Raw genomic sequence first — 27,158 nt, 5'->3', positions numbered from 1 at the left:
TACAGAGTAGCGACATCTCTGTAACACTGCAAGAAGCGCAGAAAATACAGTGCGGCGACGTCTCTAATACTGAGAAGTGCAGGATATGCAGCGTAGCAACGTCTCTAACACGGCAAAAAGTGCAGGATTTACAGAGCAGTGACGTCTCTGTAACAAGACGAGAAGCACAGGATATACAGCGCAGCAACATCTCTAACATTGAGAAGTGCAGGATATACAGCGCAGCGACGTCTCTGTAACATGGTGAGAAGTGCAGGATATACAACGCAGAAATGATGGCCGCCAAAGATGGAGATATGAAGGAGAGCGCTGTGCATCAGCACTGCTGTCACCAGACGAGGCTTTGGTGGTGTTACAGTGGAGGCCGGTGTGTGTGAGTACAGAACGGCCCTGCCCTGTGTGATGGCACAGAACGGCCCTGCCCTGTGTGATGCTACAGAATGGCCCTGCCCTGTGTGATGGCACAGAACGGCCCTGCCCTGTGTGATGCTACAGAACGGCCCTGCCCTGTGTGATGCTACAGAACGGCCCTGCCCTGTGTGATGCTACAGAACGGCCCTGCCCTGTGTGATGCTACAGAACGGCCCTGCCCTGTGTGATGCTACAGAACGGCCCTGCCCTGTGTGATGGCACAGAACGGCCCTGCCCTGTGTGATGGTACAGAACGGCCCTGCCCTGTGTGATGGTACAGAACGGCCCTGCCCTGTGTGATGGTACAGAACGGCCCTGCCCTGTGTGATGGTACAGAACGGCCCTGCCCTGTGTGATGGTACAGAACGGCCCTGCCCTGTGTGATGGCACAGAACGGCCCTGCCCTGTGTGATGGTACAGAACGGCCCTGCCCTGTGTGATGGCACAGAAAGGCCCTGCCCTGTGTGATGGTACAGAACGGCCCTGCCCTGTGTGATGGTACAGAACGGCCCTGCCCTGTGTGATGGTACAGAACGGCCCTGCCCTGTGTGATGGTGCAGTGATAATCTCCTGCTCCAGGAATAACATCATTACTCCAGTCATTGTGCCTCTGCATGAACAGCACCAGCCTAATGTCATCTTCATGGAGGACAATGCTCCAGATCATCGAGGTCAGATCATTGGAGAACGGCTGCTGGAGACTGGAGCACCTCAAATGGAGCGGCTGCACTTTCTCCAGACCTGAATCCCATAGAAAAGCTATGAGATCAGTTGAGTCTCTGTGTAGAGGCCGTAACTCTGTAGCCCAGAACCTCAATGACCTGAGGTCCGGCCTTCAAGAAGAGTGGGACACCGGCCTCCGCAGACAATAACTCCACTTGTGACCAGCAGGAGGCGTCATCAGCTGGAATTGACGCTCAAGGCCACAGGGTGGGTTATTGAGACAGTGACATTTTGCAGGAGAAGGGGTGCTGGGGGGGGTTATAACCACCACTGGTGTAGGCTTTTTCGTTCAATAAATTGTTTGAGATGAGGAAATCCCCATTGCTGCTTCTTACAGCGACCGTCCTGATAAAATATCACTGTGGCGGGAACTTTTTGTTAGTGCATATTGGTTTCAGAATGCAATCTGCAAAACTTTCTATGATGTTTCATACTTTTTCAGGGACCCCCTGGTCCACCCGGCCCTAGAGGTCCCAATGGATCTCCTGGTGCTGACGGTCCACAAGGTCCTCCTGGAGGAATTGGTAATCCTGGTCCTGTTGGAGAGAAGGTGAGTGATCTTCATAGTAAATGACAAGACCAAACACTGGGAAGGGAGTTTATTCAATTGTGGTGTCATTTTGACAGGGAGACCCCGGAGAGGCCGGAGAACCTGGTCTTCCTGGAGAACTTGGACCCCCAGTAAGTGGAAATGCTAAACTGTTATGTGATCGGCAGGACACACTTCTTGGAAATGTACAAATATTCTTATTTTTGTTTTAGGGCCCTAAAGGTGAAAGAGGAGAAAAGGGAGAAGCAGGCCTTCAGGGGACTGCTGGACCTCCTGGCCCAAAAGGTCCTCCTGGTGACGACGGTCCAAAGGGTAGCCCTGTAAGTATATTCCCACACCCGTCCTGTGTTACGTGATGGAGTTACAAAGATTCATGAGTCCATGGATTGTAACCTCGTATTATCTTTTAGGGTCCGGTGGGATTTCCTGGGGATCCTGGTCCTCCTGGTGAACCTGGACCTGCTGTAAGTAATTACAATACAAGTTCATCAACGACCAACACTGAAGAACAAGATCCATCATTATATGTCATTTACTTCAGGGTCAAGATGGGCCTCCTGGTGATAAGGGAGATGATGGTGAAGCTGGTCAACCTGTGAGTAGCCTCTGTGCCAGTATATGGACGCCGATATGTCATAGACAACCAATTAATCATGTATTATCCTGTCCTATGTAGGGGTCACCCGGTCCCACTGGAGAACCTGGCCCATCTGGTCCACCAGGGAAGAGGGTGAGCATCCAATGGAGATTTCACTACTGACACCAGTGTAAAGATCTGAGAACATCTGAACGCCAATGTTTTATTTTTTTATTTTTCTTGTAATGCAGGGTCCTCCTGGTCCAGCAGGTCCTGAAGGTCGTCAGGGAGAAAAAGGTGGTAAAGTAAGTAAGCTTCCCCGGTAACTTGGCGCACCCTCTGTATCTGAAGCCGCTAACGCCTCACTTCTCTTTAATTAGGGTGAACCCGGCCTGGAAGGTCCTTCTGGAAAGACAGGTCCTGTTGGTCCTCAAGGTGCCCCTGGAAAACCCGGACCCGAAGGATTGAGAGGAATTCCTGGACCTGTGGTGAGCACCATGAGGATGATGATTGATGAAGCATTTATTAAAGTTCCCATTTACTGTACAGCTGAAAATATGATTTTGTTTTCCTATATAGGGAGAGCAAGGTCTACCAGGTTCCACCGGCCCCGATGGTCCACCCGGTCCAATGGTAAGTACAACTGTTTTTGTCCTGCTCACATCGCTCCGAGATAAAGGCTTTATGCGGAGGTATTGATCAGGGGTGACCTATTAATGGCCCCATCCGGATTACCACCATCTATTCGTTGTCTGTGGGGCTATTGGGGCTCTCTACTTCTCTCCAACCGTCCCATAGAGGCTGTCTGGAGTGGAGGAGCCATGCTCGACATTCGCTCCATTCAGACTTTGTTCTTCAGAGCCCCTTCCTCGTCGTTGCTTCCTCTTCATCAGTCTGATGGACTTGTAATTCTATAAATTCTCTGATCACTATGACTGGTTGATTCCTAAGTAAGAAGATCTTGTTCATCCTCACAGGGTCCACCAGGTCTTCCAGGATTGAAAGGAGACTCAGGTCCAAAGGGAGAAAAGGTGAGATGCATTTGTGTGTACATGGATTTATCAGAACCGGGGTGTTATGTAGTGGGGCACATGCAGCCGCACCATGAGCAGAGGTCCCAGCCATAACTAACACTATGGACAGATGAGGAGTCCATTGTAAGACAACCACGCACCATCCATATCACGGCAAGATGAATGTAACATGTCCATCGCCCTCAGCCGGGACCATGCCCTTCACTTCACAAGCTCTGTTATTCCTCAGACGGGATAACTTTACATTGTTTATTCCCATTGTAGGGTCATCCTGGTTTGATTGGTCTTATTGGGCCTCCAGGAGAACAAGGTGAAAAGGGAGATCGTGGCCTTCCAGGTCCTCAAGGTTCTCACGGACCTAAAGGAGAGCAGGTAAGCGGTCAAGATCCATGAAGCACTCAGTCCACAGAGCGAGTGGTGCGGTCACAGGATGATAACCGCCCAGCACAATCACGTCACACAGTCCACTATAGTAGGGGGACACAAAGAGCTCCCATCTGTCCCGCTACCGATTCACAGGGGAAAGGAAGTCATCATATAAGAGCGCTCATTAGTGGGGAGTAAATGATCACAGACCTGATGAGTCAGCAGAGATCAGAGCCTGAACCCATGCACAGTCAGCAGAGATCAGAGCCTGAACCCATGCACAGTCAGCAGAGATCAGAGCGCGATCCCATGCACAGTCAGCAGAGATCAGAGCGCGATCCCATGCACAGTCAGCAGAGATCAGAGCGCGATCCCATGCACAGTCAGCAGAGATCAGAGCGCGATCCCATGCACAGTCAGCAGAGATCAGAGCGCGATCTCATGCACAGTCAGCAGAGATCAGAGCGCGATCCCATGCACAGTCAGCAGAGATCAGAGCGCGATCCTATGCACAGTTAGCAGAGATCAGAGCGCGATCTAATGCACAGTCAGCAGAGATCAGAGCGCGATCCTATGCACAGTCAGCAGAGATCAGAGCGCGATCCTATGCACAGTCAGCAGAGATCAGAGCGCGATCTAATGCACAGTCAGCAGAGATCAGAGCCCGATCTAATGCACAGTCAGCAGAGATCAGAGCCCGATCTAATGCACAGTCAGCAGAGATCAGAGCCCGATCTAATGCACAGTCAGCAGAGATCAGAGCCCGATCTAATGCACAGTCAGCAGAGATCAGAGCCCGATCCCATGCCCAGTCAGCAGCGCAGAGGCTTTACACTTTTTCTTCTCTTGCAGGGTATCTTTGGTCCATCCGGTCCCGTTGGTCCTCCCGGTCCTCCTGGCTTACCGGTATGTTGCCCTTACATTTGCCTAAATTTGGGGGTAGTAAGTCCCCACGGCCAGTATCTAGCAGCCTCCATCCGAGGTGCTAGGTCCTAGATCTCATCTTCTGTGCACAAATATCATGTGCTTTCTCTTTCAGGGTGGACCTGGACCTAAAGGTGCTAAAGGATCATCAGTAAGTGGAAGTCTTCCAGGCTGAATGCTCCCATGCTTTCTATTAGTGTCTTTCTTGTATTCTCAGTGTTTTCATACTTTCTAAACCTTTCCTGTTACCTCTATCAGGGTCCAACTGGTCCAAAGGGTGAAACTGGTACCCCTGGCCCACCAGGACCTCCGGTGAGTGACTCTCCCTGTCCAGAGACCTGGAGTCCGGCGGTTACTTAGGGAGGGAATAGTAGTAATTCTGGTTTCCACTCCAGGGTCCTCCAGGAGAAGTGATACAGCCACTGCCGGTCCAGTCCTCCAAGAGAACCAAGCGTAATATTGATGCCAGCCAGGTGGTGGATGACGGGAACGCAGATAACAACTATATGGACTATGCTGACGGCATGGAGGAGATATTTGGGTCTCTTAACTCTCTAAAACTGGAAATTGAACAGATGAAACACCCACTGGGCACAAAGGGAAACCCAGCCAGAACCTGCAAAGACCTGCAGCTGTGCCACCCCGACTTTCCTGATGGTAAGTACCATGGCCCCTGATTGCACCCACTGCAGGAAAATGGAGAAACGGTGAATGATGGGGCGAGCGCCCCCCGACCACACAATGCCACAGACAGAGGCCAGTCCCGTGCCGCCATACAGTGCTCTGCCTACTGCTGTGTGTGAAGCAGTGCGCCCAACAGGACAAATTTTATTTCTTCTCCACAATATTGTAAAATATTCTCTTATGGAAGATGTCGCAGCTGCTTTGACTTTTCCTAGGAAGTGACATTGTATATTAATAACTTCTGCTCATCCCTTCATCGTCGCAGCCCCTCCCCCCATTCCCTCCATTGTCGCATTCCCCCCATCCCCTCCATTGCCGCATTTTCCCCCCATCCCCTCCATTGCCGCATTCCCCCCATCCCCTCCATTGCCGCATTCCCCCTCATTCCCTCTATTGCCGCATTCCCCCCATCCCTTCCATTGCCGCATTCCCCCCCATCCCCTCCATTGCTGCATTCCCCCCCATCCCCTCCATTGCCGCATTCCCCCCATCCCCTCCATTGCCGCATTCCCCCCCATCCCCTCCATTGCCGCATTCCCCCCCATCCTCTCCATTGTCACACTCCCCCCCCCATTCCCTCTATTGTCGCATCTCCCCCCCCCATTCCCTCTGTCGCATTCCCCCCATTCCCTCTATTGTTGCAGTCCCCCCATTCGCTTCATTGTTGCACTCCCCCCCCCCCCATTCCTTCTATTGTCGCATTCCCTCCCCATTCTGTCTATTGTCGCAGCGCCCCCATTCCCTCCATTGTCGCATTCCTCCCCCCATTCCCTCCATTGTCGTATTCCTCTCCCCCATTCCTTTCATTGTCACATTCCCCCCCATCCCCTCCATTGTCGCATCCCCCCATCCCCTCCATTGTCGCATCCCCCCCCATTCCCTCCATTGTCGTATTCCTCCCCCCATTCCCTCCATTGTCGCATTCCTCCCCCCATTCCCTCCATTGTCGCATTCCTCCCCCCATTCCTTCCATTGTCGCATTCCCCCCCATCCCCTCCATTGTCGCATCCCCCATCCCCTCCATTGTCGCATGCCCCCCATCCCCTCCATTGTCGCATCCCCCCCCCATTCCCCCCCTATTCCCTCTATTGTCGTATCCCCCCCCATTCCCCCCTTATTCCCTCTATTGTCGCATCCCCCCCCCATTCCCTCCATTGTTGCAGTCCCCCCATTAACTGTTTCTAAATCCTCTGTGCTGCGGAGACTACTATTACCCACAATGCTCTGATTCAGCTTTAATAAAGAGATGTTTTTCTGAGCGGATCTGTGACCTGTGACCCGGAGGGATCATCTGTGCGTGACCCAGGATTTCCCGGAGCAGAACTAGTTTTGCAATTCAAGAAACAAAAAATTATGAATCAAAGGGTTTATTCCCAAGGTAGTGAGTTATCTTGGTGGGTTTAACCACTCGGACCCCCAGCAACCCAAGCACAGGACCTGTTAAATTAGGCTTTGCAGCATCGGCTCAGCCTTCTCTTCATTCACTGTCTATAGGACTGCTGAAAATAGCAGAGCGCTGCACTCAGCTTTCTCCAGCATAGACAATACGTGGAGCCAATGCCTCAAAGCTTCAGTCAACAGGTTCTAGAATTCATTATTTTAGATTGCTGCGTACCAGAAATCAGTAGGTCCTGTCCCGTTCCTTCAGTCTCTGGTGGCCGCTGCCTCTCGCTTCCGTTTCTTCAGTCTCTGGTGGCCGCTGCCTCTCGCTTCCATTCCTTCAGTCTCTGGTGGCCGCTGCCTCTCGCTCCCGTTCCTTTAGTCTCTGGTGGCCGCTGCCTCTCGCTCCCGTTCCTTCAGTCTTTGGCCTCCTCTGCCTCTCGCTCCCGTTCCTTCAGTCTTTGGCCTCCTCTGCCTCTCGCTCTCGTTCCTTCAGTCTTTGGCCTCCTCTGCCTCTCCCTCCCGTTCCTTCAGTCTTTGGCCTCCTCTGCCTCTCGCTCTCGTTCCTTCAGTCTTTGGCCTCCTCTGCCTCTCGCTCCCGTTCCTTCTGTCGCTGGTGGCCGCTGCCTCTCGCTCCCGTTCCTTCAGTCTTTGGCTTCCTTTGCCTCTCGCTCTTGTCCCTTCAGTCTCTGGTGGCCGCTGCCTCTTGCTCTTGTTCCTTCAGTCTCTGGTGGCCGCTGCCTCTTGCTTCTGTTCCTTCATTCTCTGGTGGCCGCTGCCTCTCGCTCCCGTTCCTTCAGTTGCCGACCACTATTTCCTGGTCCTTTCTTGGCGCACAGGAAGTGACCCTCAGGACGCACCTGGTCCGGTGATTGGTTGAGCGTTCACTTCCTGTTTGACAAGAAGCAGTGGGACCTAGAGAATCAAAACCAGGAGGGGGGAAAACTGTGATTTTTCTAGTATTCTGACCACCCTCTCCGAAATAAAGTAAAAAGACTCCAAAATTAATAAGTTGCCTCAGTTATGATCCTTGCTGAGTGCAGGCGTCCGCTCATCAGTTATGATCCTTGCTGAGTGCAGGCGTCCGCTCATCAGTTATGATCCTTGCTGAGTGCAGGCGTCCGCTCGTCAGTTATGATCCTTGCTGGGTGAAGGCGTCCGCTCATCAGTTATAATCCTTGCTGAGTGCAGGCGTCCGCTCGTCAGTTATGATCCTTGCTGAGTGCAGGCGTCCGCTCGTCAGTTATGATCCTTGCTGGGTGAAGGCGTCCGCTCGTCAGTTATGATCCTTGCTGAGTGCAGGCGTCCGCTCGTCAGTTATGATCCTTGCTGAGTGCAGGCGTCCGCTCATCAGTTATGATCCTTGCTGAGTGCAGGCGTCCACTTGTCAGTTATGATCCTTGCTGAGTGCAGGCGTCCGCTCGTCAGTTATGATCCTTGCTGGGTGAAGGCGTCCGCTCGTCAGTTCTGATCCTTGCTGGGTGAAGGCGGCCGCTCGTCAGTTCCGATCCTTGCTGAGTGCAGGCGGCCGCTCGTCAGTTCTGATCCTTGCTGAGTGCAGGCGTCCGCTCGTCAGTTATGATCTTTGCTGAGTGCAGGTGTCCGCTCATCAGTTATGATCATTGCTGAATGCAGGCGTCCGCTCGTCAGTTATAATCTTTGCTGAGTGCAGGCGTCCGCTCATCAGTTATGATCATTCCTGAATGCAGGCGTCCGCTCGTCAGTTATGATCATTGCTGAATGCAGGCGTCCGCTCGTCAGTTATAATCCTTGCTGAGTGCAGGCGTCCGCTTGTCAGTTCTGATCCTTGCTGAGTGCAGGCGTCTGCTCGTCAGTTATAATCCTTGCTGAGTGCAGGCGTCCGCTTGTCAGTTCTGATCCTTGCTGAGTGCAGGCGTCTGCTCGTCAGTTATAATCCTTGCTGAGTGCAGGCGTCCGCTTGTCAGTTCTGATCCTTGCTGAGTGCAGGCGTCTGCTCGTCAGTTATGATCATTCCTGAATGCAGGCGTCCGCTCGTCAGTTATGATCATTGCTGAATGCAGGCGTCCGCTCGTCAGTTATAATCCTTGCTGAGTGCAGGCGTCCGCTTGTCAGTTCTGATCCTTGCTGAGTGCAGGCGTCTGCTCGTCAGTTATAATCCTTGCTGAGTGCAGGCGTCCGCTTGTCAGTTCTGATCCTTGCTGAGTGCAGGCGTCTGCTCGTCAGTTATAATCCTTGCTGAGTGCAGGCGTCCGCTTGTCAGTTATGATCCTTGCTCAGTGCAGGCGTTTGCTCATCAGTTGTTATCCTTGCTGAGTGCAGGCGTCCGCTCATCAGTTGTTATCCTTGCTGAGTGCAGGCGTCTGCTCATGAGTGGTTATCCTTGCTGAGTGCAGGCGTCCTCTCCGCTCGTCTCCACCTGCTCATTACTGTGCAAATTAGAGACCATAAATTCAAGCAAAGACAAAGCCGAGAAGCTTTAGTAATGGAGTATCGGCCATTATTGGCTCCGTGCACACAGCCTCATCCTGCTTCTTCTCCTTCCTCTAGGTGAATATTGGATTGACCCGAACCAGGGATGCTCTCGAGACTCCTTCAAGGTTTACTGCAATTTCACGGCGGGAGGGGAGTCCTGCATATTCCCTGACAAGAAGTCTGAAGGAGTAAGTGGTGGAGGACGGCTGAGGATTTGGCATAGTAATCGCTTGTGTCGTCTGGCACGGGAAGACTTGGCACATGAGAGGACTCTGTGCCGCCATTATTTTAAGATCACTTAATTAATTGCAGGCTCTCCGCAGACGCTGCCTGCCGGCGGTATTGACTGCCTGTGCCTGATCAAAGCCGTGCACGCCCCATTGTCAGACGATGGGTTAATAATAGGAGCCTGGAGCGGCATCGCACGCACGGTTATACTGATGAGCCCAGATACCGGGGATAGTAAACGCTCCTGTGGTGCCAAAGCATGCTGGGAGTTGTAGTCTCACGACTGGCTATGCTTTATAGAAAGCGTTCCCTTAGTGTTTCTGGATTGCGTCCAAGTCCCGGACGTTTCGGCTCCGATACCTCGACGCCGTCCTAACTAGTGAGAAGTTTGGCTGAACTTTGTGAACTGCCGTCGGAGCCTCGGGATGACCCTGCTCTGCTGGGGGCGATATATTGGCGGGCGGAGCGGGGGGAGCGCAGGCCTCAGATGGGAGAATTACTGCAGAATTAGGTTTCTCTTTTAAGTCTCTATTGATATGGATTGTAATGGCTGAGAACAGAGGTTTAACGCCTCCGGGAGAAATGGATTGGTTCGCGCTTGTTAGCGTTTCGCCTCTATTTAATGCTTTGGATGAGGATCCGTTCCCTTCTGCATTGGAGGCTTCGCGGGTTTCCATCACACAAGAATTAGAAGCCATAATGCAGATGTGCATTCAAAATGGAGTAGAGAAGGGGTTAACGCCGCGCATCAGCCAAATGAAATTGTAGAGATGTTGATGAATAATATCTTTTTTTTTTATTTCATCGGTCTACGCGTTTCGAGGTCGAAACCTCTTCCTCAGGACCAGGGCATCAACAAAAGCATGCTTACTTTTGTTGATGTCCTGGTCCTGAGGAAGAGATTTCGACCTCGAAACGCATAGACCGATGAAATAAAAAAAAGATATTATTCATCAACATCTCTACAATTTCATTTCATCGGTCCACGCGTTTCGAGGTCGAAACCTCTTCCTCAGGACCAGGACATCAACAAAAGCATGCTTACTTTTGTTGATGTCCTGAGGAAGAGGTTTCGACCTCGAAACGCGTAGCCCGATGAAATAAAAAAAAGATATTATTCATCAACATCTCTACAATTTAATTTCATCGGTCTACGCGTTTCGAGGTCGAAACCTCTTCCTCGGGACCAGGGCATCAACAAAAGCATGCTTACTTTTGCTGATGTCCTGGTCCTGAGGAAGAGGTTTCGATCTCGAAACGCGTAGACCGATGAAATAAAAAAAGATAAATAATCTTTTTTTTATTTCATCGGTCTACGCGTTTCGAGGTCGAAACCTCTTCCTCAGGACCAGGGCATCAACAAAAGCATGCTTACTTTTGTTGATGTCCTAAGGAAGAGATTTCAACCTCGAAACGCATAGACCGATGAAATAAAAAAAAGATATTATTCATCAACATCTCTACAATTTCATTTCATCGGTCCACGCGTTTCGAGGTCGAAACCTCTTCCTCAGGACCAGGACATCAACAAAAGCATGCTTACTTTTGTTGATGTCCTGAGGAAGAGGTTTCGACCTCGAAACGCGTAGCCCGATGAAATAAAAAAAAGATATTATTCATCAACATCTCTACAATTTCATTTCATCGGTCTACGCGTTTCGAGGTCGAAACCTCTTCCTCGGGACCAGGGCATCAACAAAAGCATGCTTACTTTTGCTGATGTCCTGGTCCTGAGGAAGAGGTTTCGACCCTTGAAACGCGTAGACCGATGAAATAAAAAAAAAAGATATTATTCATCAACATCTCTACAATTTAATTTGGCTGATGCGCGGCGTTAACCCCTTCTCTACTCCATTTTGAACGCTCATCCACGTGGGGCTGCGGCAGACGCCATTATCTTATGCTTATCAGTGGTTGAGTGTATATCTCCTGTATATACCGCACTTGTCGTCTGGTGTTACACTATCAGCGCTTCTTATTTTAGATTTATGATGTTACAGAGCCTTACAGGGGTCACGTATTCCAGCGGGGGGTCTCCAGCACGCCGGGTAGCCGTGCCCCCCATTAGGGCACCGGTTGGGATCCATCTGTGTAACGTTGTTTCTTCCGTTCCTTTCCATTCTGTAACTCAGGCTAGAATTACATCCTGGCCCAAAGAGAATCCAGGCTCGTGGTTCAGTGAATTCAAGCGTGGTAAACTGGTAAGACTCGGCCCCTCCGTGTGGTCTGTGTAACGCGTGTCGTATTTTACAGAATAGAATGGCTCGTTGGCCCAAAGAGCTGCCCGGTACATGGTATAGTCATTACAAGCGGGGCTCTATGGTAAGTGGCTAACCCGGCCTCCACCGTCAACCAGAGCAGCCTGCTACGGTTATGGCCAAACCACTCTGCATGTGACTAACACTGGTCATGGGGGACGCGGTGCCTGCGGATCACAAGGAAAACCAATTTAAGGTGGAACCAAGAACACAAGGTTGGTTGTAATCTCCTAAATATCAGTACTGATGAGAGCCGCGAAGGGAAGAAAGCGGTGCGAATGTGACCGCACGAGCCGCACATACATCCATCACCTGCACCCGGCCCAAACATCAGGGCTCCCATTCCACCAGCGCCTGTAATCTGGAGGTAGGAGCGTCAGACATTATTACCTGGGTCATGTCCACCTTAAAAGTGCGCTTTGTTTCCTCTGGGAATGCATGGTGTCGGGCGCGGCTCCCGTGCTAATCCCGCAGTGTTTCTCTATGGGGATGTCTGTGTCTCGGACACATAAGGACATCAACTTTGCCCCCTGTTTTGGGTACCTATGATCTCTTCATGACAACACAATTAGGAAATGGCCCCAGAGTGAATGTGACCCCTTTTATTAACGTATGTGCTCCAGTCACCGCCAGAGCTGTCTTTTCATCCTGTCACCTCCGTCCTGTATGGACTATAAGTCTCCCGTCCGTGTCCCAGGCCGAGCTCTGCACACCGGTGCTCTATTATCCCTCACTACATTCAGTTTTACAGTGTAGCCGTTCCTGCACAGTGCTGGCAGAGCGCAGGAGACAGCAGAACTTTGATTGCAGCTCTGGCTGTACCTGGAGCAGAGTAGATATGATGCAAAATCGGCTAGAGACCAGAAAAGCCACTGAGCGTCATTTAGTCTGTACCCTGACGCCGGCGCAGGCTGTACCCTGACGCCGGCGCAGGCTGTACCCTGACGCCGGCGCAGGCTGTACCCTGACGCCGGCGCAGGCTGTACCCTGACGCCGACGCAGTCTGTACCCTGACGCCGGCTGTACCCTGACGCCGGCGCAGGCTGTACCCTGACGCCGGCTGTATCCTGACGCCACGCAGGCTGTACCCTGACACCGTAAAGCCAGCGGTATTATTATTGCACCAGTGCAGGCAGCAGGGCACCGATCAGTAAAGCTGCGGTGTAAGAGGCGGCGGTGTTCCTAATTTGGTAGTCATGGAGAAGCAAGGAGCGCCTGTGCCCCCTCCTCTGCTCTCAATATCATAGGTACTCACTTCAGCTCAGGGTGGCTGCTTTGAAGTAGAAAACTTTGCCGCTCTTGCTGGCATCCGTGCCGCTCAGTGTCTTAACTTCACAGCATCTTTCCAGCCGTCTCTATGTATTTTTTTTTTTTTACATGTCAATTTCTTTGCTATAGAGCGATTTCTCATAATCCTCAACTTCATTCTCATCCCCTAAGAGCTTTCTGCTTTGGATTCGGGAGCTGAATTAACTGCAGGTACTGAGGAACATGGTTTAAAGAAACAGCTACCAACACGTATGGTCGTGAGCCGCAACTACAGCCCGTGGCACAGCAGCCCGTGGCACGGCCGGTGCTGCTCCAATCTGACCATTATCTGGTGCTTGTCATGAGGCGTCATAACAAAAACGGCCCATAATAATATGATAAAGGCCTCATCACCCTCCAGTGACTATAGATAAAAGTACATACCCCCGGTCTGACCTCCACCAATATGGTACATACCCCCGGTCTGACCTCCACCAATATGGTACATACCCCCGGTCTGACCTCCACCAATATGGTACATACCCCCGGTCTGACCTCCACCAATATGGTACATACCCCCGGTCTGACCTCCACCAATATGGTACATACCCCCGGCCTGACCTCCACCAATATGGTACATACCCCCGGCCTGACCTCCATCAATATGGTACATACCCCCGGCCTGACCTCCACCAATATGGTACATAACCCCGGTCTGACCTCCATCAACAATATGGTACATACCCCCGGTCTGACCTCCACCAATATGGTACATACCCCCGGTCTGACCTCCATCAACAATATGGTACATACCCCCGGTCTGACCTCCACCAATATGGTACATACCCCCGGTCTGACCTCCATCAATATGGTACATACCCTAGGCCTGACCTCCACCAATATGACACTGGTTTTTGGCCTCCATAAGGTAAATGAGCCTATGGGTATGAGTGAGGTATGTGGCCTTGGTGCGGTGCACTCGGAGGGTGCCATAGGCATCGGAGATGACCCTTGTCATGTGTCGTTAGCTGAGTCTACCATTGCATGCTGCTCTTCTGTTCAGTCCTCTTATTTCTCAGGCGGCAGAATCGTCCCAACATGGTTTGTATAGATTTTCCTATTAATGGAGTGTACTGTGTATATAGTATACAGGAGGGAGGGCTGGAGTCGGGGAATTGTACCAGGGTTATATATCATCTACTGTCACAATCCATGTTTACCCAACTAAAAATAGTGACCCCACTAATCACCAGAACGCGGTGGCCATACGTGGCATACAGCAGCCGCAGTATCGCCGGTGGTGAGCTCGATCAGCGTTATCAGCTGTGCAGTTTGTAAGCTGTTCAGCCCTTAAACTCCCGATTGTGCAGTTTACAGTCTCCCACATTAGACTATAGCAGATTGTCAACTTATATCATTAGTCACTAACGAAGACCTAATAATTACGTATAGGGGACCACCCAAGAAACATTAGATAACAGTGAAAATAATGTGGTACTAAACCCAATTGTTAAAAAATTATTTTTATTTATTTATAATAACCATATAAAATTAATTAAAATCAGCAAGAAGTCCATATAGGTTGGCTATACCACAACAATTTCAATATAATAGTCATGTAAACATACCGCTGCAATCTTCCAGATTAATTGTCACACTATAAATAAGGGGATATAGGGGGAACCAATATAATGGACTACACTTCTGTGAATTTAATCAGTAATTTCTGAGTTATATTATCAGTGTAAACCAATATGTATAATCACCTATTGTTAAGTATTCAGTCAATTTCTCCCTAAATATCCTCCAATTCAAAAAATGGTTATGAACCAGTACTAACCCGTGAATTGCGGTGGTATGAAGCCTCCCAGGTCGTCTCAACGCGCGTTTCACCTCTTCATTAGGGAAAACGCGCGTTGGAACACATTTTGTTAAAAATTTATTTTTATTTAATTGGGTTTAGTACCACATTTTCTTGCTGTTATCAAAGATTGTCATCTTGGTCTGGGGACTTTTTTTTGCTCCATGGTCGGGTGCATATTTTTAAGATGTGCAGGATTTAGTCATTGCACCCGATTAAATATGATGGAGAATCTGAACCTTTCATGTAATCGCTAATTTCCAGAAATTTGCCAACTGGTCTCTAGCTATTTAGGACTAATAATGCAAGTGACTGTGGGCCAGGAGACGCCCAACGGACTCCATGCTCATGTTATCAGCATATATACTGGCATGGAAGGGGTTATTTGCTGCCTGTCAGAGCGGGCACATGGGCATGTGATGGCAGCACTCGCCTCCTGACGTGGACGTGTTTGGTGCCCCTGGTGAGAGGCGTGAGCGATGTCTTCCAGGTCTTACCCTGTAGATGTGTCTGATTCCTTTCAGCTCTCCTATGTGGATGCCGATGCAAATCCCGTCGGCGTGGTACAGATGACATTCCTGAGGCTTCTCAGCGCCTCCGCCAAACAGAACATCACCTACCACTGCTACCAGTCTGTAGCCTGGCATGACGCCACCACCAACAGCCATGACAAGGCCATCCGCTTCCTGGGCTCCAACGATGAAGAAATGTCCCATGACAACAACCCGTATATTCAGGCCCTCATGGATGGATGCGCAGTAAGTGACTCGGCTACATCTGTCTCATCTGATAGAGTCTGGTGCCCAATTTACCGCGGTGACAGGTGATCAGATTATTACAGGAGCTGCCAGCGTCATGAGACATTGTGCTAGTGACATGAAAGGCTCTGGATGTGAATGCAGCCGGGATACAGTCGTCTATTGATCTGCAGCACAATGTCAGGCTGCAGCACAATAGCAGACGAGTATTATTAGTTCTGACACAAAAAACAAAACCATTTATCAATAGGAAATGAGTGTGGAGACTCCGGGGCCGGTTATCTGATTAATATGGATTCTTATTGTGAGATAGAAGGGACACCGGAGCAGTCACCCTGACGTGGTCGCAGGATAATGGCTGCTGGAAGGGACACCGGAGCAGTCACCCTGGGGTAGTCGCAGGATAACGGCTGGTGGAAGAGACACCGGAGCAGTCACCCCGGGGTGGTCGCAGGATAACTGCTGCTGGAAGGGACACCGGAGCTGTCACCCCGGGGTGGTCGCAGGATAACGGCTGCTGGAAGGGACACCGGAGCAGTCACCCCGGGGTGGTCGCAGGATAACGGCTGCTGGAAGGGAAACCGGAGCAGTCACCCCGGGGTGGTCGCAGGATAACGGCTGCTGGAAGGGACACCGGAGCAGTCACCTCGGGGTGGTCGCAGGATAATGGCTGCTGGAAGGGACACCGGAGCAGTCACCTCGGGGTGGTCGCAGGATAACGGCTGCTGGAAAGGACACCGGAGCAGTCCCCGGAGTGGTCGCATGATAACTGCTCTTGGTAGAGACACCGGGAGCAGTCACCCCGGGGTGGTTGCAGGATAACTGCTCCGGTGTCTCTTCCAGCAGCCGTTATCCTGCGACCACCCTGAGGTGACTGCTCCGGTGTCTCTTCCAGCAGCCGTCATCTCAGGGTGGTCGCAGGATAACGGCTGCTCGCACTTCTCAGTCTCCTACATCTTCTGCCTTATAGAGGGTCTGGCAGCAGTTTTTAGTCTTATTCCATTTTTTGTCCATGTCCTTTTTTATGGCGTTTAGGGATTGTGCGCACAGCGTATTTTTCAGGTGGCCCGACTCAGGAACGCTCCAGAAAAAAATGCTAAAAAGAAAGCACTGCGGTATAAACCCCTGTGCAGACATTCTAATGTAATCTGAGTGACGTTACACCTTCCAGAGCCATATGCAGGAGCAGAACGATAGTGGTTGCCATCGCGACTGGGCCCTGGGGTTTAAGGAGGCCAAAGGACCTCAGCCAGTGGAGCACCGCCAATGGTGGCAAGCCATGTGACTGCTATGGGGCCCGGTTCCAGCGCTGGCAGCGGGCTCCCCGCCGATGACTACACTTTCAATTGTAGTGGCATTGCAGGTGCCGATACAATTGAAAGCAATGATGAGAGATTGAGCAGTGCGTTCCCTGTCTCATCATTCTCCCGCTGTGTCTACACTCTGACATGTCAGCACAGCGACGCACGATGACGTCATTACTGTGCGCGCCTGCTGTGCTGAGATGTGCAGAGAGGCAGAACAGTGGACACACTGAGGAGACCGGAGTAGAAGGGGAACAAGGAGAAGTGAGTATATGTATTTAATCATGGTGGCCAGACGCCAATTAGGCTGCTGTTCTGATTCAGTGACCAAGGAGGATCAGAAAAAGGACAAAAAACTAGGAAACCCAGAATGTTACCAGAGTGGTTGGAATCTCAGCGAACTGCAGACCTAACAACTAGAAGTAGCCGTGGGACGTGCCTTCGATGACCTAGTTGCCTCGACACAGCCGGAGAACTAATTATTCCTACAGAGAGAAATACAGGAAAGGCTAATCTGCCTCGGAGCAGTCCCCAAAGATATAGGTAGCCCCCGACATAAAGATAACAGTGATGTAGGAAAACACAATACACAGGTAGAAAACAGATTCAGCAAAGATGAGGCCCAAAACTATCTAAATAGGAAAGGACAGAAAAGTGCACTGTCTGCAGCTGTGCAATACCCTAAAAAAAGAACCAACACGCCCGATATGGAAAAATACTGAGCCCACATGGACTCTCCCCCACTATATCAGTACTTAGGTGTTACTGGGATCCAAAAACACTAATATAGTGGAGCGACTGAAATTAATACCAAGCATGACAAAAAAAAATACATAGAATATGGAGCAAGGTACACAGACATTCCCAGCAGGGAATGATCCAACTCCACACAGGCAAAATAGAAAATAAGCCTTAGTGCCTAAACAGAAATACAACAAGAAGGTGGAAACCACCAGCAGAGGTACAAAGACCAAACTTATCTGAAAAGGAGTTTTGGTAGACACAGAAGGAAGGGCTGGCTTCAGAATGGCCTTAGCACCCAGGAGACATTGAGCACCGGCCAGGCACAAGAGAACACTTCTCAGTTATATAGGCCCAATCATCCCCAGCTGTCTGGTTTCTATTCAGCAAGCCAACTTCACTACCAGCACTGACCACAAGAGGGAGCCCCAAACTGGAACCTAGTCCAAATGTATTCACAACAGGCTGCATTAAATGATAAGGATGTTGTATGCTACTATGGTGAGGAATATGGGAGTTGCACAATGGTATATGAGGGCTGCACAATACTATATGGGAGCTACATAATACTATATGGGGGCTACATAGTACTATATGGAGAAATATGGGGTACATTATAATACATGGAGGACTGTGGGGATGCATTAAACTATATGCAGGACTATGGGAGGTGAATTATAATATGTGGAGGACTATGGGGAGTGTATAATAATATGTGGAGGACTATGGAGTGCATTATAATATATAGAGGACTATGGGGAGTGTATTATAATATATGGAGGATTATGGGTAGTGTATTATATGTGGAGGACTATGGGGAGTGTATTATAATATATGAAGGACTATGGGGAATGCATTATAATATGTGGAGGACTATGGGGAGTGTATTATAATATATGAAGGACTATGGGGAATGCATTATAATATGTGGAGGACTATGGGGAATGCATTATAATATGTGGAGGACTATGGGGAATGCATTATAATATGTGGAGGACTATGGGGAGTGTATTATAATATATGGAGGACTATGGGGAGTGTATTATAATATGTGGAGGACTATGGGGTGCATTATAATATGTGGAGGACTATGGGGTGCATTATAATATGTGGAGGACTAAGGGGAGTGCATTATAATATGTGGAGGACTATGGGGTGCATTATAATATGTGGAGGACTATGGGGAGTGTATTATAATATGTGGAGGACTATGGGGTGCATTATAATATGTGGAGGACTAAGGGGGGTGCATTATAATATGTGGAGGACTATGGGGTGCATTATAATATGAGGAGGACTATGGGGAGTGTATTATAATATGTGGAGGACTATGGGGTGCATTATAATATATGGAGGACTAAGGGGAGTGCATTATAATATGTGGAGGACTATGGGGTGCATTATAATATGTGGAGGACTATGGGGAGTGTATTATAATATGTGGAGGACTATGGGGTGCATTATAATATGTGGAGGACTAAGGGGAGTGCATTATAATATGTGGAGGACTATGGGGTGCATTATAATATGTGGAGGACTATGGGGAGTGCATTATAATATGTGGAGGACTATGGGGTGCATTATAATATGTGGAGGACTATGGGGAGTGTATTATAATATGTGGAGGACTATGGGGAGTGCATTATAATATGTGGAGGACTATGGGGTGCATTATAATATGTGGAGGACTAAGGGGAGTGCATTATAATATGTGGAGGACTATGGGGTGCATTATAATATGTGGAGGACTATGGGGAGTGTATTATAATATGTGGAGGACTATGGGGAGTGCATTATAATATGTGGAGGACTATGGGGTGCATTATAATATGTGGAGGACTATGGGGAGTGCATTATAATATGTGGAGGACTATGGGGTGCATTATAATATGTGGAGGACTAAGGGGAGTGCATTATAATATGTGGAGGACTATGGGGAATGCATTATAATATGTGGAGGACTATGGGGTGCATTATAATATGTGGAGGACTAAGGGGAGTGCATTATAATATGTGGAGGACTATGGGGTGCATTATAATATGTGGAGGACTAAGGGGAGTGCATTATAATATGTGGAGGACTATGGGGTGCATTATAATATGTGGAGGACTAAGGGGAGTGCATTATAATATGTGGAGGACTATGGGGAGTGCATTATAATATGTGGAGGACTATGGGGAATGCATTATAATATGTGGAGGACTATGGGGAGTGTATTATAATATGTGGAGGACTATGGGGTGCATTATAATATGTGGAGGACTATGGGGTGCATTATAATATGTGGAGGACTATGGGGTGCATTATAATATGTGGAGGACTATGGGGAGTGCATTATAATATGTGGAGGACTATGGGGTGCATTATAATATGTGGAGGACTAAGGGGTGCATTATAATATGTGGAGGACTATGGGGTGCATTATAATATGTGGAGGACTAAGGGGAGTGCATTATAATATGTGGAGGACTATGGGGTGCATTATAATATGTGGAGGACTATGGGGTGCATTATAATATGTGGAGGACTATGGGGTGCATTATAATATGTGGAGGACTATGGGGTGCATTATAATATGTGGAGGACTATGGGGAGTGCATTATAATATGTGGAGGACTAAGGGGTGCATTATAATATGTGGAGGACTATGGGGTGCATTATAATATGTGGAGGACTATGGGGTGCATTATAATATGTGGAGGACTATGGGGAATGCATTATAATATGTGGAGGACTATGGGGTGCATTATAATATGTGGAGGACTATGGGGAATGCATTATAATATGTGGAGGACTATGGGGAGTGCATTATAATATGTGGAGGACTATGGGGAGTGCATTATAATATGTGGAGGACTATGGGGTGCATTATAATATGTGGAGGACTATGGGGAATGCATTATAATATGTGGAGGACTATGGGGAGTGCATTATAATATGTGGAGGACTATGGGGAGTGCATTATAATATGTGGAGGACTATGGGGAGTGCATTATAATATGTGGAGGACTATGGGGAGTGCATTATAATATGTGGAGGACTAAGGGGAATGCATTATAATATGTGGAGGACTATGGGGTGCATTATAATATGTGGAGGACTATGGGGAGTGCATTATAATATGTGGAGGACTATGGAGTGCATTATAATATGTGGAGGACTATGGGGTGCATTATAATATGTGGAGGACTATGGGGTGCATCATACACTGTAGATTTATGCCTATTTATTAGGTGCGTTGGAAGTTTTGACTTTTTCCCTTTCTCTCCTCCCTCAGTCTAAGAAGGGCTCCCAGAAGACCATCCTGGAGCTGAACACTCCCAAAGTGGAGCAAGCGCCTATCGTGGACCTAATGTTCAATGACTTTGGAGACCCAACACAAAAATTTGGCTTTGAAGTGGGACCAGTGTGTTTCCTAGGCTAAAAATAAACTCCTAAAAAATGAAAATAAAAAAAAAAAATAAATAAAAAAAGATAAATATACGTACGTACACTTTTGTTGAGAAAAGAGGCCAATAGCATAAGAGAACGCCACGTTTCCAAGTCAGCAACCTTGAAACCTCATCGCAGCCTATTGTCTCACATGCACGTTCTTCAGCTGGGACAAACAAAGGCCTGAACCCCACCCCCCACCCCCAATCTGCCCGGAATCTCGGACCACCAACATATTAGTGAAAGATAGAAAACCACTGGGCACCCGCAGCCTTGGGATCACATGACCTAAACAGCATCACGTGACAATCACTGAAGCACATGACTGATCTGAAAGGTCTCTAAGACGGGAAGCAAACGGCTCCACGGGACGGACATGCTTCAATATCATACAACTCTTTCAGGCAAATTTGGACCAGAAAAGGCGATGACCTTCCTCCTCCTCCTCGTTTCTCACTAATGAAAGCAAACCTGACCGGGCAGATGGAGCCCGCTTGTCCCCCTTGTATTAAAGGTGCTTATATTTTTGTATGTAATTATTTCTATTGTATATTATTGTTATTTTTTTGTTTTGTTTTTTTTTTTAATGATAAAAGAAGTTGCCTTACCCGGAAGCTTTAACTCCTGCATGTGACCTGGTGCAAAGTCGGCTTTATTAAGGTCAATCCGGCGACGTCTGCATTTCTATAGACACAGATTTCCGTTTACATCGTGTGGTTCGCTCCTCCATCATTTACACTATTGCAGGTTAGGGACAAGTTTTAAGCTGAGAAAGTTCTATGCAAAGTAAATGAGTACCCCAAAACCCCCCTCCTCCCCCCTAACAGCATATGAGACAATTGTATAGAACAGAGAGTTCAGCAGAAGTCTGGAAATATATAGTTTTAAATATTTTTGTAATTGATGAAACACGTACGCCTTTAAGACACGAACCTGCTGTAGAGTAATCATCTGGCTGACCGATAAGCGAGCAAATCTGCAATGGTCTGGGGTACTGTGACGGGAGCTCCGGCTGACGAGATGTCTTGTACAGTATTATCACCTCCTTATTTTTACCTCCAGGTGGGAGATTGCCTGTGATACCTTGTCAGAAATAGGTGCTATGTTCAGTTTTTCCTGTGGTGCTATTTTTTTTTTTTTTTGTTTTTCCTCTGGGGGGCGCTCCACCACTCTTTCCTGTCTGACGTATCCCACGCTAACGCTAGCAGCGAGATATAATGCATGTTTCTTTTTGTACTCGTTCAAAATGTAGATATGGCGAAACAATAATAATAAAAAGAAAAACTGAACTCCATTGTGGTAGCTTCCCGTGTAGCCGCTCCTGCCCGTGTATGTAATAATCACTCGCTGATTGTGGTGCTAACTTATGTTGTTTGTTATAAGTGTTGGAAAAAAAAAAAAAAAGTTTTTGTATTTTCTGATGTGCTGCCCCCCCCCCCCCCCGCACCCCACTGTGAGGCCGGCAAGTCCAGAGAACATTTCCATGAGCAGTACTGTACGAGGCTGGAAAGTCAGTGCACCCCACCCATTCAATAAAGTCAACGAGACAACCAGCTTGAATGTGCCTCTTTTATGAATTTACAAGAATATACCTGGTCTATGATCTTTCACCGTGTCATGTAGGTGCACACAGCGGTAACGCCACATTTTAGGCTCCAGACGACCCCATAACTGAGCAGAAGTAAAGGCGCGGCCGTCATTACTGTGGTCTGAAATCGGTTTTAGTAAATTCTCTCTGAATTCATTTTTAAGACCACCAGGATGGTCAACAAATCCTTTATTTGATTTTTTTTTCATACTTATTTTACCTACATTCTTAAGGGGGCTTTACACGTTGCGACATCGCTAGCAATGTCGCGATTGATAGCACCCGCCCCCGTCGTTTGTGCGACATGTGGTGAACGATATCGCTACGGCGGCGTCTCACGCACATACCTGTTCAGAGACGTCGCTGTGACCACTGAACAATCCCTCCTTCAAGGGGGAGGTGCGTGCGGCGTCACAGCGGCGTCACAAAACGGCGCCCAATAGAAGAGGAGGGGAGGAGATGAGCAGCCGGAATATCCCGCCCACCTCCTTCCTTCCTCCTTTCCGAAGGACGCAGGTAAGGAGATGTTCGTCGTTCCTACAGTGTCACACATACCGATGTGTGGTGCCGCAGGAACGACCAACAACCTGCGGAATGAAACACCAACGACATTATGATTTGGAGCGACGTGTCAACGATCAACGATTTTTGCCGTTTATGCGATCGTCGATCTTAGCTGTCACACGCTGCGATGTCGCTAATGACATGACCCCGACGATATATCGTTAGCGATGTCGCAGCGTGTAAAGCACCCTTTAGGCTATGTGCCCACGGGACAACGTACCCGCGGAAAACCCGCATATTTATCTGGATTTTCTAGATAAATCCGCCGGTTGTAGCAAGTACAGACACTCCCTGTGTTATCCTATGGGATTTGGGGCGCGCTGTATCAATGCTGCGGTATGTGCGGCTGCGGAAAATGCTGCTGATTTCCCGCAGCCGCGTGTAACTGCATGCCAAACATTCACGCGGAATTATCTGCAGAATTCCCGCTCCTCCACTATGAAGATACAGGGCGGGAATTCCGCAGGAATTCTGCACGAAATCGTCACGGTTTCCGCAGCTTTACCCCAATGGATAGCTGCGGATTCCGGCGAGTTGTTGCGTGAACCTGCAGAAAAGTCCGCAGGTACGTTGTCCCATGGCCTTAATATCTTGTGTATCCAGTGGAAAGAGCCCCATAGCTTGTCACATTATTTCCAATCACCCCAAACATCTAGAACCCATGGAACAAACTAGGGGAGACTCACTCCGATTGCTGAGTGACCGGATCGGTGAAGGTCGAGGAGCTTGGAGCTCATTATTGAGGCTCCGGTGAAGTTTGGGTTGTGATTTCATAGATCTGGATTCTGTACCCCACAAACGAAATGAGCGTTTGGGTTCCATTTCTTTGGATTGGACCCGGGCTACATTTCTGGGCAGGAGGGGAGCACTAAAGTGTTTGCACTGATATTCCTGATATACTGAGATCTAATCAAAGTTCTACCGTGTTTTTCCAAAAATAAGACCCTGTCTTATATTTTTTTTGCCCCCCCAAAAAAGGACCAGGGCTTATTTTCGGGGGAGGGCTTATATTTAAGCCTTTCTCCGAAAATGCTGAAAATCCCTGCTAGGGCTTATTTTTGGGGGAGGTCTTATTTTTGGAAAAACACGGTATGTATTTACCCATTTTCTATTCCAGAGGATTTTAATATATAGAACTTCTAGAAAAGAACAGATCTGTCAACAAATAAAAAGACCCTAAATGTTTGAGAACAATCTCACAATTTACCGAACAAGGTGACGATAGATTATGGAATATTGAATTTATTTTACATTTTTCCCCTACACTAAATATGATAATGTCCCGGGGCCACTATTAAAAAAAGAAATAAATAAAAATAAATTGTGAATATTTTCTTTTTAGTATTTTGCACATTCGTGATATAACCGCCCCACAATCCGTCTGCGCCGCGCCCGTCCGTGTGATTCTGTTTCGGTCATGTGATTACAATGATTTGTTAATGATTTTTCTCTTCCATAATACATTCAGTATGAAAATAATAAATTCCTTCCTGTTCCTGCACAAAACGACCTTTTATCCCGTGTAGTTTTTTTTTTTTTTTTTCCTTCAATTTTTCTAATGACTTGAAAAATGATGAAATTAAGGCAGAAATCTATCCGCATTGAATGGCTCTCGCCCCGCACCCTGTACAGCCCCCCGGAGACCCCTGCACATTTTTAAATTAAGACGCCCTCATGGGGATTTTTATATTTTAAACCTGTGTAAAAAAAAAAAAAATTGTATTAGATATTTTTTTTGTTTTTAATAAATCAAGTTTACTGTTCGTACCTGTGAATGTTTTTTTTTTTCCAGTATAATTAATATTTTTTTATTTCTTTTTGTGCTCTGCTGTATGAGAATAAATTAACTCTGCAAGACTAAATGGAAGAATAGCGGGAGATATTTTTTACTATTCAGTTTTTATATGGCCAAAAATAAAAGGAGTCAAAATCTTGTGACATTTGATGATTGAGACGATTAACATCAGGATTATACCGAGGACATGTCACAGGGAATTAAGACCATTTTCTATTTTCCAACTATTCGTGCTTTGTCTCATCCGCCTGCATTGTATGTGGAGCACGGATCCTTTTAGCACTTGACCATTATCTTGGATAATCCATTTAAATGTCCTCTAGAAACAGCGCCACCCTTGTGTACAGGTTGTGTGTGGTATTGCAACTCAGCCTCTTTCAGTTTAACAGAGGTGCAGTGCAACACCAGACATATCGCGTGGAGGCGGAAGCGGTCATATATGTACAATCCCTTTAATTCCCTTTGACGCAGCGATATTGTCTATCAACTGTCCTGAGACCTCCAACCCGCACAGTCACCAGTTTATAACATATCGTGGGGTCTGGACACTGAAGCCGCAGTTTATTCCTTTTAATGAAAGTAACAAAGTGCATGCCCCAGGACAATACGGCTCTTGAAGGTACTATGGGAGGCTGGACCGCTGCCTCCTGGGGGCATTACTATAGGAGGCTGGACTGCTGCCTCCTGGGGGCCTTACTATAGGAGGCTGGACCGCTGCCTCCTGGGGGCCTTACTATAGGAGGCTGGACCGCTGCCTCCTGGGGGCCTTACTATAGGAGGCTGAACCGCTGCCTCCTGGGGGCCTTACTAGGAGGCTGGACCGCTGCCTCCTGGGGGCATTACTATAGGAGGCTGGACCGCTGCCTCCTGGGGGCATTACTATAGGAGGCTGGACTGCTGCCTCCTGGGGGCATTACTATAGGAGGCTGGACCGCTGCCTCCTGGGGGCCTTACTATAGGAGGCTGAACCGCTGCCTCCTGGGGGCCTTACTAGGAGGCTGGACCGCTGCCTCCTGGGGGCATTACTATAGGAGGCTGGACCGCTGCCTCCTGGGGGCCTTACTATAGGAGGCTGGATCGCTGCCTCCTGGGGGCCTTACTATAGGAGGCTGGACCGCTGCCTCCTGGGGGCCTTACTATAGGAGGCTGAACCGCTGCCTCCTGGGGGCCTTACTAGGAGGCTGGACCGCTGCATCCTGGGGGCCTTACTATAGGAGGCTGGACCGCTGTCTCCTGGACTGCTGCCTCCTGGGGGCCTTACTATAGGAGGCTGAACCGCTGCCTTTTGGACTGCTGCCTCCTGGGGGCCTTACTAGGAGGCTGGACCGCTGCATCCTGGGGGCCTTACTATAGGAGGCTGGACCGCTGTCTCCTGGACTGCTGCCTCCTGGGGGCCTTACTATAGGAGGCTGGACCGCTGCCTTTTGGACTGCTGCCTCCTGGGGGCCTTACTATAAGAGGCTAGACTGCTGCCTCCTGGACTGCTGCCTCCTGGGGGCCTTACTATAGGAGGCTGGACTGCTGCCTCCTGGGGGCCTTACTATAGGAGGCTGGACCGCTGCTTCCTGGACTGCTGCCTCCTGGGGGCCTTACTATAAGAGACTAGACTGCTGCCTCCTGGACTGCTGCCTCCTGGGGGCCTTACTATAGGAGGCTGGACTGCTGCCTCCTGGGGGCCTTACTATAGGAGGCTGGACCGCTGCCTCCTGGGGACCAGTTATGGGCACTCCAAAGCTGCACTCCATTGTATGACTTTTTCCGTCCCGAACTTCTTATTCTATTACTGGATGATGCTGGATCTGATAAAGGACAGAAACACCGCCGTCCGTCTGATTACGCCCCCCGCAGTCCAGGGCATGAGGTGCAGTCAGTAATAAATGTCCCTGTAGTGGAGGAGGTGAGTGCATCCCCCCCGCCCTCCACCCCGCCCCCTAATCCCAGCAATCCTCCCCAATGACAGCAGTCTCTTCTACAGCCTAAAAGGACCGAAACATTGAAATACTAGGAACAGGCTGAGACCCATGTAATTTACCGTGCAGAATATCTGTCTTCTCTGGTGTATGCGGCATTAGTCTCTGTCCAGACTCTGTTCCTGGCCTAACACCAGAGCACTGGCCTAATCCTCCGGTTCCATCCACCTGACAGACTCCAGTAGTGTCCTCCATCAGGCAATATTATAGTTATAATCAAGGGCGTAACGACCGCGGTCGCAGAGGTCGCCACTGCGACCGGGCCCGCAGGGTTATAGGGGCCCGGAAGCCGCTCTGCAGAGCCGGC

General features: G+C 48.9%; 1 protein-coding gene across 3 annotated transcripts in view; it reads left to right on the top strand.

Annotated features, from left to right (window-relative positions):
- COL5A1 (collagen type V alpha 1 chain) overlaps window positions 1-24,795 on the top strand; it is a 399,673-nt gene extending 374,878 nt beyond the window's left edge. For 2 of the 3 annotated variants that reach the window (XM_075324352.1, XM_075324349.1), the window contains exons 48-66: window positions 1,577-1,684; window positions 1,762-1,815; window positions 1,897-2,004; window positions 2,095-2,148; window positions 2,226-2,279; window positions 2,361-2,414; window positions 2,513-2,566; window positions 2,642-2,749; window positions 2,841-2,894; window positions 3,239-3,292; window positions 3,560-3,667; window positions 4,514-4,567; window positions 4,701-4,736; window positions 4,844-4,897; window positions 4,981-5,242; window positions 9,179-9,291; window positions 11,464-11,532; window positions 15,223-15,456; window positions 20,780-24,794. In XM_075324352.1, coding sequence (XP_075180467.1) covers window positions 1,577-1,684; window positions 1,762-1,815; window positions 1,897-2,004; window positions 2,095-2,148; window positions 2,226-2,279; window positions 2,361-2,414; window positions 2,513-2,566; window positions 2,642-2,749; window positions 2,841-2,894; window positions 3,239-3,292; window positions 3,560-3,667; window positions 4,514-4,567; window positions 4,701-4,736; window positions 4,844-4,897; window positions 4,981-5,242; window positions 9,179-9,291; window positions 11,464-11,532; window positions 15,223-15,456; window positions 20,780-20,926 — 1,779 coding nt within the window. In that variant the 3' untranslated portion in view covers window positions 20,927-24,794. Of the gene's footprint in view, window positions 1-1,576; window positions 1,685-1,761; window positions 1,816-1,896; window positions 2,005-2,094; window positions 2,149-2,225; window positions 2,280-2,360; window positions 2,415-2,512; window positions 2,567-2,641; window positions 2,750-2,840; window positions 2,895-3,238; window positions 3,293-3,559; window positions 3,668-4,513; window positions 4,568-4,700; window positions 4,737-4,843; window positions 4,898-4,980; window positions 5,243-9,178; window positions 9,292-11,463; window positions 11,533-11,584; window positions 11,654-15,222; window positions 15,457-20,779 lie in introns of all 3 variants that reach the window. The other variant, XM_075324351.1, reaches the window with a different exon arrangement.
- The last annotated feature ends 2,363 nt before the right edge of the window (window positions 24,796-27,158 follow it).

This window comes from Anomaloglossus baeobatrachus, chromosome 9 (assembly GCF_048569485.1).
Source record: "Anomaloglossus baeobatrachus isolate aAnoBae1 chromosome 9, aAnoBae1.hap1, whole genome shotgun sequence".
Classification (NCBI taxonomy): Eukaryota; Metazoa; Chordata; class Amphibia; order Anura; family Aromobatidae; genus Anomaloglossus; species Anomaloglossus baeobatrachus.
Note: the sequence above shows the minus strand (reverse complement) of the source record. Positions and strands in the feature narration are given on the sequence as shown.